This window comes from Aquila chrysaetos, chromosome 2 (assembly GCF_900496995.4).
Source record: "Aquila chrysaetos chrysaetos chromosome 2, bAquChr1.4, whole genome shotgun sequence".
Classification (NCBI taxonomy): Eukaryota; Metazoa; Chordata; class Aves; order Accipitriformes; family Accipitridae; genus Aquila; species Aquila chrysaetos.
In genome coordinates, this window is record NC_044005.1 from 56,011,056 (window position 1) to 56,024,509 (window position 13,454).

The 13,454-nt window shown below is 42.7% G+C and overlaps 1 protein-coding gene across 1 annotated transcript in view; it reads right to left on the reverse strand.

Annotated features, from left to right (window-relative positions):
- Positions 1-744: 744 nt before the first annotated feature.
- The window catches only part of SLC35F1 (solute carrier family 35 member F1), a 256,549-nt gene continuing 243,839 nt past the window's right edge, over positions 745-13,454 (reverse strand). The window contains exon 9 of the mRNA XM_030002012.1: positions 745-4,918. Within this exon, the coding sequence (XP_029857872.1) occupies positions 4,694-4,918 (225 nt within the window). The 3' untranslated portion in view covers positions 745-4,693. The remainder of the gene's footprint in view (positions 4,919-13,454) is intronic.

A 13,454-nucleotide genomic window follows, 5' to 3' on the forward strand; every position in this document is an offset into this window, starting at 1 on the left:
TTCCTGCAGAGACATCAGGCAAAGAGGGATGGACAGACGCATATGCTGGCACTCTTAGAGGTGAATACATGTTCACAAAATCCCTTGCTCTTCCACACTCAGGATCTTCCTTTCCTTTCTTCCCACATGGACTTTAAACAAGCCAAAACCTCTTTTTTTTTTTTTCTTTCCCCAATTCTGCTCCTCCTGACAGACACTCCTTTTTCCCCTGATGTCTAATTTTTGTCTCCATCCTTTCTTGTCCTGTTTCAGGACGCTGCTGGGAATAGTGCTGCAGCACAGGGCAGAGCAGCCGGGAGAGAGGGCTGGGCAAGGCAGCCGCGGACACTCAGTAACCTCTGCCAGATAAGCCCTTCAACATCATACACGTGTGTTGCCCCAGATTAATTCTAGATTGATTAATCATTTCTGGAAGGCAGTGGGGGAATGCTGCTGTGTCCAAATGAGGGCAAGGAATAGCGGGATACCTGAGCTAGCCATTGGGGAACGGCAGGTTAAGACAGAAGGTGCACAAGAGACCCCTTATCCTTCTGGAGCAGCACCTGGGAGCCAGCCAAGATACCGGAGAGTGTCTAATGGCACCTATGCTTAGACACCTTGGAAGGAGTTGTAGGTTAATCACCTCACAGGGGAAAGAAGTCCTCAGCACAGTGAAAAATTATGCCCTGTAGTCAAGATTTACACTGTAGAAAACTCATTTTAGGCTAAGAAAGCAGAAAGGAAAGAGGCAAGGAAACTAATGACCCCGCTTTCATAAAGCATTTATTTTTTTTTTTATTTGAAAACATTATACAGGCATTACATTGCCACAGCCAGTCCATATAGGTGCATGCAAATATCAAAATGGAGAAAGGTTTGTTCAGCTTTTCGATGCAGGATTTGGGGTTGGGATTTTGTTTGCTTGGTTTTGGTTTTGGTTCGTACTTCCATCTGCGGTGTCAAGATTAGTGTGCTTTATTATGGCATTTAACAATAAAATCCTACCCATGGGGTAAAATTTATATTTGTAGCTAGCTCAGGAATACTAAATGGTTTTTAAAAAAAGGAAAGAAAACGATACTACACGCTTGTCAAAATGTTAATAGCACAAGTTAGCAATCTCTACACTATACATTGAAACTTCTTCTTATGACACAGTGGTGCAAAATTTTAAATTGCTTGGTCTATCATTGTGTGTTTTGAAACTTTATAGCTGGAACAAAGACAAGGTCTGTCTCCCAGTGAAGGTTTTCATCCAGTAGCAGAAAATGACATCAGTCTTGCTAAGGGCTGCTCGGGGCCAGCAGTGTAACAGACTTTCAGTTACTTTCAGTTTGTTCAGGCAAGGAGCTATACAGAGCTAGAGATGTCCTACGCAACACAGAGAGTAGCTGCCGGTTAGATAGCTGAACCTTTGCTGGTGCGTACTGAGGTCTCAAACTGCAGAAAACAAGCGGGTAGAAGTAACGTTTTCCTTTACTAGACCTCAGGTTTTCAGTCAACAGTTACTTGTAAAGCTATACTACTGTTTTCCTTTGAGGTCCATCCAGCACTAGCACACTGGTGCTAATCCAAGTATCCACCCTGTTTAATGGGAGACACGGACGGCGAAGCAGCCCCACTTTGCCCATCAAACTCCTCCTGCGCCAGTAACACAGGGGATGGTGGCTGGGCGCAGGGTACGCGCCGAAACATTCATAACTTACTCCCGTACAACTGAGCCTTTTAAAATAGCCTATAAAAATTGCTTCAGGCGGCACCTCTCAGCCACCCGTGGGTCGCAAAGCCTTGTAAGTAGGAACTCCCAGCCCAGGGACCCGGCCGGGAGATGCCTCCTGCCCAGCTGTTTCTGAGAAGACTCTAACAAACATCTACAAGTTAGTGTCAGAAAAATGAGGAGGGGGAGGCGGAAGGACTACAAACATTTGGCTTAAAAATAAATACTAAAAATGAAATGAACCAAAACAATTATGCAAAAGGAAGGAATTGTAAACATGAAACAAACACACACGCACGCAATCCTCAAGGTTCTCAGACCAACACGGGGACTAATGTTCAGAGAAAGGTATTTAATTGGTATAAAAGGTAGCAAAAAAGACTGAGATGACAGGTGCCCACCAGTGTGCCTCCGGGTACCTGAGGGAGCCGTGGCGGTTGCAAGCAGAGCCCCTGCTCCTGGGGAAAGTACGAAACCCACCTCCAGTCGAAGCTCTCCCAGGGCTTGACCCGAGGACGCTTGCTGGCCCCTGGGCACGAGGGCTTCACCCGACCATGCGCTTCCCACCTGGACTTCCACCCCACAGACCTTACCCTGAAGCGTCAGGTAATCCTTCTTGTGTGGCTTTTAATTTTGTTTTCTTTGAATCTTGTAGGATTTAGACTTTCCTTAATATCCCCAGAATACGGACTCTGTTTCTCTGTGGGAATCTTTTTTTTTTTTTTTTTTAATCCTCAATGGTTTAAGAGAAAAAGCTTGGAAACATGAGTGCTAAAATGATTAAATAAACAGAAGGCAGGGGGAAAAAAAATCATATATTTGTTATGAGTTTAAAACCAAGCCATTTAAAACAAAGTTTTTGGGCTGGTTTTGGGCATGGTTTGGCAATACTGCAGACCCTTCCCTCAGCTGCAGCAGGATTGTGGCAGACAGCCTAAACATGGTGGGACAGAAATCGCCTCTTCTCCTCATCCACGGCAAGAATAAGATACAACATACTTCTGCTGTTCAATAGCGTTTTGGCATTTGCCACTTCACGTATATTATGCGTACATACTTTTCCCAGTCTGCTTCAGGGAAGTCCCTTCTATATTAAAGCAGAACAGGACTATAAAAGATGAATGTTACCTCAGCAGAAATTCATCCTGCTTGGTTGAACTGTGTGGCCTTTCTAATCTCCAGAGTACAGATTGATTTTTTTTTTGCTTTTTAAAATAGAAATAGGTAAGTTGTATTTTTCAAACATGAAGCCCTACATTTTCGCTTGAGACAGACTTCTTCAGCAGAATAACACTCGAATCAAATTCATCTTCTATGCCCACAAGCAAAATATTCATCAACCCTGCCATAAACTCCATTTTCAAATACAACAAATGTATACACACTTTTACAGCACTATTGTGCACTTCGTAAACTCCTTCCTTCTGAAGAGCCTGAAGCATTTTAAAATAACTTGGTCCCATAGCACCCCTGTGAGGTAGGTAAAATATCATTGTTCCCATATATACAGATTGGGAAACTCAGCCACACAGGAGGTTAAGTCATGCCCAAGGATCACACAGAGATGTGGCAGATCCGTGAATAAAACCAAGATCTCCTGGATCCCTCTCCTACCTGTCAGATGTAAGATCATCCCTCCTTCCTTAAATTAAAAATAGATGATGGATGTTAAAATAATGATTTCCTCTTATTGGGCTCTCAGAAGAGCAAACATACAGGCAGAGATGGATTTTTCATGGTGGTGACTAAGATTTCCCCCATTCTGATAAGGCTCCTGGAGCAGAAGTACAGTTGTGGAGCACACTCTTACTATTTTCACATGTCCCCAGGAATGTAAGAAAACTGCTGAATTCTTCTCCTAGTTTTGTAGTTAATGAAAAATAATTGCCTGCACCCTGCTGATATGAATGCCTTTATGCTACTGCAGCAACACCAGCAGATGGTCCAGTCTTTCTGCTCATGAATTCCTCACTTAATCTTCCTGATTTTTACAATTTGTGGGTTTTGGGGAAAAACTGACGCATTTCTAAATAGCTATTGTTAGCATAATGAACCACAGGAGACTAAGCAAACTGGAACAGCAGAAGGCGCCCTCGATGCACTGAGTATCTAAAATAAGTGCCCTGATCCACATGACATGTCATCTTACCATGGAGAGGTACAATACATAGGAAACTAGAAAATGCATTTTTCTTTTTACAGATTAAAATTTAAAAAGTAAGAAATCTGTGTTAAGTCACGACTACAGAGAAACTAACTCCCTGTCACCTGATGCAGAACCTCAGCCGCTAGGAAATCTGCCATGGATCATAGAGAGGTCAATGCTTGAGTACTTCACTGCTGCAAATATAGAAAGGCTAAAATGCTCGCCTTATACCTATTCCTAGAATAGAGACGGATATTGTAAGTTGTCCCTTCTCTGGATTCATGGAACAGATTACCTAGAAAGGGCAACTAGACAGATAGCACAGATGAATTCATTGTCTTTCCCTCACGAAATCCAAGGTGCTAGCAAAAATGTGTCAGGGTGTTGCTACCACGAGTAACCCATCTATTTTGTGCAAACAAACAAATCTTAGAGAGAAATTAACAGTGACTGCACAAGTGTATTTGCTGTAAAAAGGTGGCTTTTCCACAACTGGTGTGGCTTAGGCATAATATCACTCAGTGGGTGCAATAACACCCTTCTATGAATTTCTTTTTGTAATTTCAGCTTAGATATTGAATATCTTTCAAAGGTAGTTTGACATTAACTGATTCATATGCAGCAGTTTGTATCGCAAACATGCTGCTCATATCATAAACGAGGGACTGGCATCTCCTTGCAATGAACACCCTGGAACGAGTAGTTTGTATTTTTATGAGCTTTCCTTATTTGCTACCTTGCAGCTCACCGGTGTAACTGCACCTGGTAAATACCTTTCTCTATGTACAATACAGAGATAATGGATATACGAGCTCCACTGAATCATCAGCAGGTGATCAACAGCCCTGGGTTTAAGCAACTCTAACGTGAGGCTCCTCTTCTGTCTCCTGCCCCAGGCTGGTGTATGTTACTGAAGGCTCCAGCTGGCCGGTGGCTGGCAGGTCTACAACAGGTCCTGAAGGGTTTCGAAACTGCTTGTACACCCGAGGATCCTGGGCTACGTAGGTGGACGTGGAGGAGTAGAGCACCAGCCCAACAAGGATGGTGAAGAATGACAACAAGTAAAGTCCTGAAAACTAAGCAGAAATAAGAGCAGAGTCATTAGACACAGCACCGGTTATCCTGAGCTCATGAAGACCCACAGACAGGGGTAGGCACAGATCCTTGTTTTGGCACGCACCGCACAGAACAGACCTCCTATCACTGGGATGTTGACTTTTTATGGGAATGTCTCTTTGAAAGCCGATTTGCTCCCATCAACTCCCCTGTCTTCCACAACCAACAGCCAACCAGCACCTTCCCATGGCCCAGGCATATTAAGTATTGATCAGGTGGGACTTGGGAAAGCTGGGCTCTGGTCACAGATCCAAAGCTGATTTTGTTGTGCTTTTAGACAAGCCAACCACTTCTCTGAGTCCAAGTTTCTCTAGCTCCAGTGTGGGGTACTCTCATCTACAGTTGTCTGACAGATAGTGGACAAATCTACAGTTAACTACAGCTAAACCACACGTCTGTGAAGTATGACATGCTGTTGGTAATGCAAAAATATAATTAAATAAACATTTAAATATGCATTTAAAACACATATATTTTTAAAAATATAGATTTTAATAAAGGCACTTAAAAAGCCCACCTGCAACTTCTCTTGCTTGTAAACAGAAGGCAGACACTAGAAGATTTAATGTGAGTTTGGATAAGATGAACTTCAGCTGTGACACATGCTCAGGGTTGACCTCGAGGAGTTTGGAAGTACGTATGGAAGGCAGTTAACTGAAAGCTCAAGTACCCATATTTTGGCACACAGCTCCTCTAGATCAAAGGTCAGCCTGAATTTTCTGGCGTAGCCAAACTCAGTGTGCCTGGACTAAAAATACAACACAAATAGCCTTTTTGACAATACGTTAGTCCTTGCAGATAAAGGTAAAGGCAAAAGCAGGGTTTCAAAAGTACAGACCACTGGATATCAGCTTTAGATACTGGGTTCCTCCTATGGGAGACACAAAAATGGCTCTAAGCCCATATGACTTGTCTCCCAATCCTAGACTACAAATAATTGCTTCTTGCGTGCTGTATGTGAGAAGCCATGAAGGACAAATTGCAGAGCCAACTTGTTGGTGGGGATATAGAACTGATTTGTATTCAGTGGGACTTTAAAAAGTGCCTGTATTCTGCAACTGTCAGGGATCCGTACTTGAACACCAACAACTGGCTGCAACCTGTTATTAGCTGCTCTTCATGAGGTAGTTCACTATTTTACATGTTTTTTTAATCCTCACTATGTTTTGACAGATGCCCAATTTGTTTCCTCTGGATCACTTTAGCACAGCACAAAACGGATAGACTGGACTATATTATCTTGAAAGCTTTTTAGCAATTCTGCCTTTTATATTTAAAGAAATAATCATTGTGGAGAAAGCAAATTTTACTTAAGCTAACTTTGTAGCTATGTTAATTCGTTGCCATTTAATAAACCTACAAAACCTGCGTCCAGCTTCCCGCCTGAGGAAGCTTTTTTTTTTTTTTTACAGAATGCACAGTATCTTTGAAAGCTTTGGACATATGACCCATGGTGATATATCTGTATGTGTTTTTGTTTCCCACAGCTAGTATGCAGGTTTTAGAGGGAAAGGACCATCATGGGGAAAGTTTAAAGTGTGTCAGAAGGATTACAGGGTAGGAAGAGTTCTGCTTTTCATCAGCTGTTAATTGCTTTTTCCCAGGAGTGTCACCAGGTCTTCACGTGTCATCTGGCAGTATGATTTGATGTAATCATCCAGCTGTCCCACCAGCCGCAAAGACAGTGTCGAGCCTCTCACCCTGCGACTGCTGAAGGATTCCTCCCATGTGCCAAAGCTCTGAAAGGGCTGTTTAGGCTTAGGTCTCCCCCATGTGGCAATCAAATCCCAGTCAATCGTTTCAAAGCATTTTCCAATTGACTTTTTTCCCCATTTTCAGTTCAGTTTTGCTCTCAGCACTTCCCCCCAGCTTCGCATGTGAACTTGGGTACCACTTGGCAGCAGTGGACTTGACTAAGCTGAAGCAAAACTCAGGAGCCAAATGAATCTAGTTTCCCAAGCTGGGAACTAGTTCCCTAGCTTCCCACTGTCCCTCCTTCCCACCTTATGCCTGAATTTCTCACCCCGGACAGCCAGCTGGCTTGCTCCACTGTATAACCAGAGTGCCAGCCAGATTTGTGATTGCCTTGTGTCCTGCTGTGAGGAATCTGTGGGTCTTCCAGCAGCTAAATGTGCCCTTTTTCTTGCTTCAGCCAAAACCAATTCACTTTCATTTTAGATCGTGGCTCCAGCTCTACCATATCCCCCTCCTCCCGGCCATAGCTCTCGTTCCTCTCTCAGGGGCTTCCTGCCAGTGGGCTCTTTTGCTCGATAATATTCTCTCCACGGCAGTATGTCCCCCAGTGGCAGCTCTCCAGCCTGGGAGAAAGGGTTTGGATGAAGCTGGGGGAAACCTAAACAAAGGCCTGTGAATCATTTGTCTTTGGTATCTATGCACAGCTAGTGCAAAGAGACCTGGATCCTGACAGCCCTATAATAATTCCAACTTTACCTTCCTTAGAAACAAGTTAAGGTTCAGGCTGAATTGTTTTCTGCAGCGGCTCTCTGCAGCACTGAAGTAGAAGGGTTGTTAGTAAGGTTAATATGGGAATATATACTGTAGGTGTATGAGAAATCTCTGGGTTTTGTCAATACTCTGTCATATTGACCCAAAGTCCCTTGAAGTCAATGGGTATTTTCCTCCGATTAAAACGGCACTGAATCTAGCAGTGTGATGGGAGGGTGCAGATTTAGTTCATCAAATACAAAATCTGTTGTTCACTGTACTGTGTTCCTCAGACTCTAGCTGAAATCTTTGTATTTTATTGAAGATAGGATTTCCAGGCACACTCTACTGCAACGTCTACACATAGGTTTTGGAGTTTTTTTATCTCGACCTGCAAACCTCATATGCTGAGATTCACTATTAATAGACAGCAAGAGAGACACATTCAAAACCAGCAGAAAGAGCTATTCCTAAGAAATGAAGTGAGAGAAGGTAATTTTTCATTGCTATCCTCTACACAACTGCAGTACCAAACTGCAGGCTCTCAGGAAGTGTGTAATTCCTCTCTGGGTCTAAAAAGCTACTTGAGAATGATTTTGTGCTTCATTTTTCTGAATTCTTTCTCAGTGTCTACAGAAACATATTTCCTCTAAGAAAAATATTTTCAAAATATCCAGATTTGTACGTCTCCAAATCCCACTTCCCTCCATGCTAAATGAGATAACTGTATGCTGCTCAAAGAGTAACATGGTGAGAAATTGTTTAGCTCAGATTAGCTAATGGGTGTCACACACCCTAGAGTAAGCAACCAAACAAATAACTCATGTTTCTATATCATTAAATAATTTTACTATAGATTTTGTATCTACACATATAGGTACATATGTATATAAGCTTGCTTATCATGTAGTTTACTGACATACCAGATGACTTTGTGATTAAATCAATGATCTAACACTCTCGAGACCTGGGATTGATTTTCAGCCTATGAATTTCTTTTCTGAATCAAAATGATTTTAGATGACCCTCAGTTTCTTACGCATTTAAGAGACAGTAACACTTGGTTACTCAATAAAGATGGGTTTACAGAATAAAAATGGGAAATAGGGATATCATCCTCTGAGGAGAAGGCAGAGACCTCCTTTACAGAGAAAAACTAAGTGTCTTAGTTACGACATTTCAGATTTCATCACTGACATGAAAGGCATCTGCCAAAACTTACTGAGCAGTCAAATTAAACAGCTAAATCAGCCCTACAGATCTCACCATGGCTGCTCCGCTCTGACATCTGGGTGTCTATAAATGCTTCCCCAACTGTAAGTATTCAATATGGAACATGCAAAGACATGGACATGTTGGAGCAAGTCCAGAGGACGGCCACAAAGATGATCAGAGGGCTGGAGCACCTCTCTTATGAAGACAGGCTGAGAGACCTGGGGTTGTTCAGCCTGGAGGAGAGAAGGCTCTGGGGACACCTTATAACAGCCTTCCAGTACCTAAAGGGGGGCTGACAAGAAAGCTGGGGAGGGACTTTTTACAAGGGCATGTAGTGATAGGACAAGGGGTAATGGCTTTAAACCGAAAGAGGGTAGATTTAGGTCAGATGTAAGGAAGAAGTTCTTCACTGTGAGGGTGGTGAGGCACTGGGACAGGTTGCCCAGAGAAGCTGTGGATGCCCCATCCCTGGCAGTGTTCAAGGCCAGGTTGGATGGGGCTTTGAGCAACCTGGTCTAGTGGAAGGTGTCCCTTCCAACCCAAACCATTCTATGATTCTGTAATTCTGTGACTTCAAAACATTAAAAAATTAGGAAAATGTAAAACATGTGTCTTCTCTAGATGTTATTGAGAACCTGTGGTGAAAATAGCTTACAGTAAACTACCATTAATTTTCAGTGAAGCTAAACATACAAAGCAAAACCTAGACAAATGTAACAAGATAACATGTATAACAAGATTTGCTCAGTCCATCAAAAGCCACACTGATTCTGGATGAGTGGATGTTTCTGGTATTTATTTAAGAGACATTCCTTAGGGACCCAGTATTTGAATGCATTCCCCCAGCCAGGCTTAGCAGAAGAGCTAATGACATCTGAGGGCTTTAGCTGCAGAAGCAGGGGTCTTACTCCTCGCTCCGATATGTGCTACTGCAGAACCCTGCCAGAAAACCACTGCAGCAGCAGTAAGGTCTAGCTGACCACAGAAAATAAATGGTGAAATCAGTCTGACTTTCTGTCATCCATGCACAAAGACTTTTACATTAAAAAAGAAGAGAACCCAAACATATCTGCAGTGTTGTTTGGGTTTTTTTTTAAATAAAATACCTTACAACAGTGCTACATACAATTGTAGATGAAGTTTACAAAACCCATTTGAAATTTAGTTTATATACAGTACTTCTGTTCCAAGTGTATCAAAATTACGCATTTTGGGAGTAAGTCAAGTATCACAAGATTTCTAAAATACAGAAGATGCACACAAAAGCATCGGAAAACTTAAGATTTTTAAAGATCCAGCATGAACTATTAAGCCTTTCAAAATTTACTCCCCACTAGTTCTTATTCTCTACTTCTATTATCTCTCCGTGCAAAACTTGTCTTTCATATATCCTTAAACCATTATGGCTAAACCACGTCTACTATTTCCACTTGAGATTCTTACGCATTAAAGTAATCCACTTCAAAAGGCAGGTGCAAAAGAAACTTCTGGATGGGGAGCAAACAGTGCAGCTGATTTCATCCTCTTGAACAGTGATAAGACAGTAACAGTAGAAGAAAAAAAGAAAGAAAAACTGTTCAGAAGGCAGTACATTCATGCCCAGGTCTGGAGAGAGAGAGTCATTCTTCAGTACACAGATTATGACTTTAGAAGGGAAAGCACGAAGAAGGGGCATAGAAGAACAGCTGTATCACAGCGAGGAAACGCTGCGCTGACTGACTGGCTGCTGCAGAGGGAATTTGCAGACAAGTAGTTCTGACTGTCACAGATGTCCACATCCACGTTACCACTGACACTAGGGCAAAACAATATCCAAAGTGACACAACGAGACAGATGTGAGTCTGCAGAGAAGCCCACACAGACAAAGAAATTCAATGATTTGCTAATTTTGGTTTTTCACTCAGCTATCATGATAATGATCATGACCGTTATTACAATGGTTATGAAAATGCAAATTCTCTTTTACCCGGTCCATTGAACTGGAAATAGTCTGCCGGAGCAGACTATTGGAGCTGCGGCGCTCCAGTTCCATTTGTATTTCACAACAGCAGCTGTAGACTGAATCTCTTGGTAGGTAATATGAAGCCCAGCTCCTAGCCTGTGGCAACCCAACTGTGCTTTTTAAGTCTTTAAAAGGAATTTTTTTGTTACGGGACTAATTGAAAATTTAGAATTATCATGTTTCATATATTCAGTGATAAAGTATGAAATGGAATAACTACCTTTTCCCTTACCTCGTCCAGAAATTCTCCACATTTTAACAAAAATGAATAAAGAAATTGGGTCTATTAATTCAAATGTTAAACCTTATAGAGAAGTGATCTCCTCAGAACCACACTGATGAAGAGGGACAAAAAGGTATGTATCAAGCGGAATTCAGTTAGTCCCCTATTTCTGTTGACACCCTCCGTGCTCTCCAGACAGGAGGTTCCCACCACGGTCTTACTCCAGTCAGTGGGTCTGTGCAGTGTGATGAATCTCTCTGTTTTCCGAACTAATTCAGTTTGTAGCATACGCTGCACAGCCCATCAAAGCTAAGGCCAATAGGGGTTCCTGCACCGACTTATGTCTTTTCCCCCTGGGTAATTTCACACATGAGTACCTGAGCGGGCTGAGCGAAGGGAGTTAAAACCAAATTTCTCTCATTATCTTTTATACACCAAACAGACATTTCCACTCGGTTTGATGAATTGATGGAGAGACTGAGCTTCTTTTCACACTGTTTTCTATTTTCCCCTCCAATACAGCAAATGAAGTTCACCGTGACCAAGCGCAGAAGTTGCGCTGTGGGATGCACACACTCTCCAGCCAGCAGCAGTACCAGGAAGGGTGAGGGCTCTCAGAGCTATGAATTCACACGGTGCTTTCACTTGCATAGCTGGATACCACAGACATATTACTTTATTAATAGGAACGGGAGCCAGCACCCAAGTCATAGCTCATAGTGCTCTCTGGCAACTCCCTCAGCTCAGACCCACGAGGACCTGGCCAAATCTGTCTTAGGTCGGGACGGTGACTCACTCAAACTATTGCTGACTATTTTTGTCCCAGCCTGCGAGGAAGATGTCCGTTTGGGATTCAGGGTCTGCCCTGCTCTTTGTCGGGAGAACGATCTGCTGGTTTAGCCTCAATTACTGCTGTCTGCCTTCAGGGGTGAAAGAGAAAGACCTGACCTTTGGCTGATCACTGATCCCAGGTGGGAGTTATGGGCAGAATATTTCTCAGAATACGTAGACATCTTTCCAAACGGACTGCAGAACTAAGCTCTAGGCAGGTGATGCTACATCTTTGTCATCAACAGAAATTGGGGCAGCCACCAAGAGTGAAACACAGTATTTTGTAAAACCCAAATGCAAGCAAACACCAGAAGGGCTGCTGTGAGTTTTCCAGACTGCGTTCGAACAGATAAAACTCATTCACCTGAACCTTTATATGTTCTGCCAGATCTCAGATCTTTAATCCAGAGATCCTTAGAGGGACCCAAACCACTGAGATACGGTTTAGCACGCCTTCTCAGCTCTCCAACTGCAGAAAATGGAATGCCCAAGCCAAAGCGTTGGTTCTCTTGCTGAGAAGGGTACCAAGGGGTGCTGGACAGCTTCAGTAACAATGATAACTTCTGGGCAGCGAGTCTGTCCGCTACCAGCAGGATTGCATTATCTTCACACTTTAATGACCTCCAGCTATTTCCAAGGCAAAGTGTGAGGATATAGTCTTAAGTGATGACTTAAGGTTCTATCTTGCCCTCTGAACTCAGCTGGGATGCAAAGTGAAATTTGTAGCTAGTTCCTCCACATCTTTTTTCTTTTCTTTCCTGTCCATTGTCAGTCACATAAGAAGGTTTTCACTGGATGAAGCTGCAGGGCATGTCTCAACACATCATTGTTACTCATGCCAGCCAGAACCCAAAGCAAGAAGCATCTGGCTTGCTTCAATAACAGTGAAAACCTGACGTCGGCCTCATTGCCATTTGGTGAAAACAAAGAAGCCAAAGGAAGTTTTGCCTCTGTCCTTTCACGCATGAAAGAAAGGCCAGACTCCTCAATTCCTGCTGCCTGCTTGCATCCTCAATATGCTGTAACCCAGATGAAATGCTGCCCGTTACTATGTCTTATACTGAATCGCAAATGTTGCACAGAAATTGTGATGTGAAGTAATCATATGACACATTTTCTGTATTTTCCAGTTGATTCTCAAAGATCCTGTTCTAGTGTTTGCATGTTTTACTGTAGGTAAAACATAGTGGTCTATGCCTTCTGTCATATAGCAGTGCCCTCTTTTTCAGTCCTTGCATGGTATTTGCTGGTGGGCACAGTTTAGCTGGTAAGACAGTGGTGAGTGGGAAAGTCTTAGGCTCTTAGATGCTGAGGTTATCTATACGGGAGAAAAATGAGGAGTGGGTTACCAGAAAACTGTCACCACAAATTCTGTTAAAATTTGGGAAACTTCATAGTTTTCCTGGAATTAATTGGTGGAATAAAACAAACTTATGGAGAAAACTGATTGCAATTGGAGAAAAATCTCCAAGGTTGATGTAGGCAGCTGTAAGGCAAATACTGTTTTTGCACAAATCTGCTTGATTTCAGGCTTCACAAATGATATCATTAGAAAAAATTCATAATAGGCTGTCCCTTCTAAATACAAGCCTGTTAGGGCAAACCGTTTGTGTGAAATGGCTTATCTTCCTTTCCTGGGTGCCGGGAGAGATGGGAATGCTGCTTTCTCTTCTGTTTCCCTTTGTTGTCTCTGCCATCAGATATGGAGAAAAAATGAGCCTGTGTTCAGTACCCCTGCGGTACCAGCAGTCTGTCTAATTAAAAAGTGCAAGGTAGAAT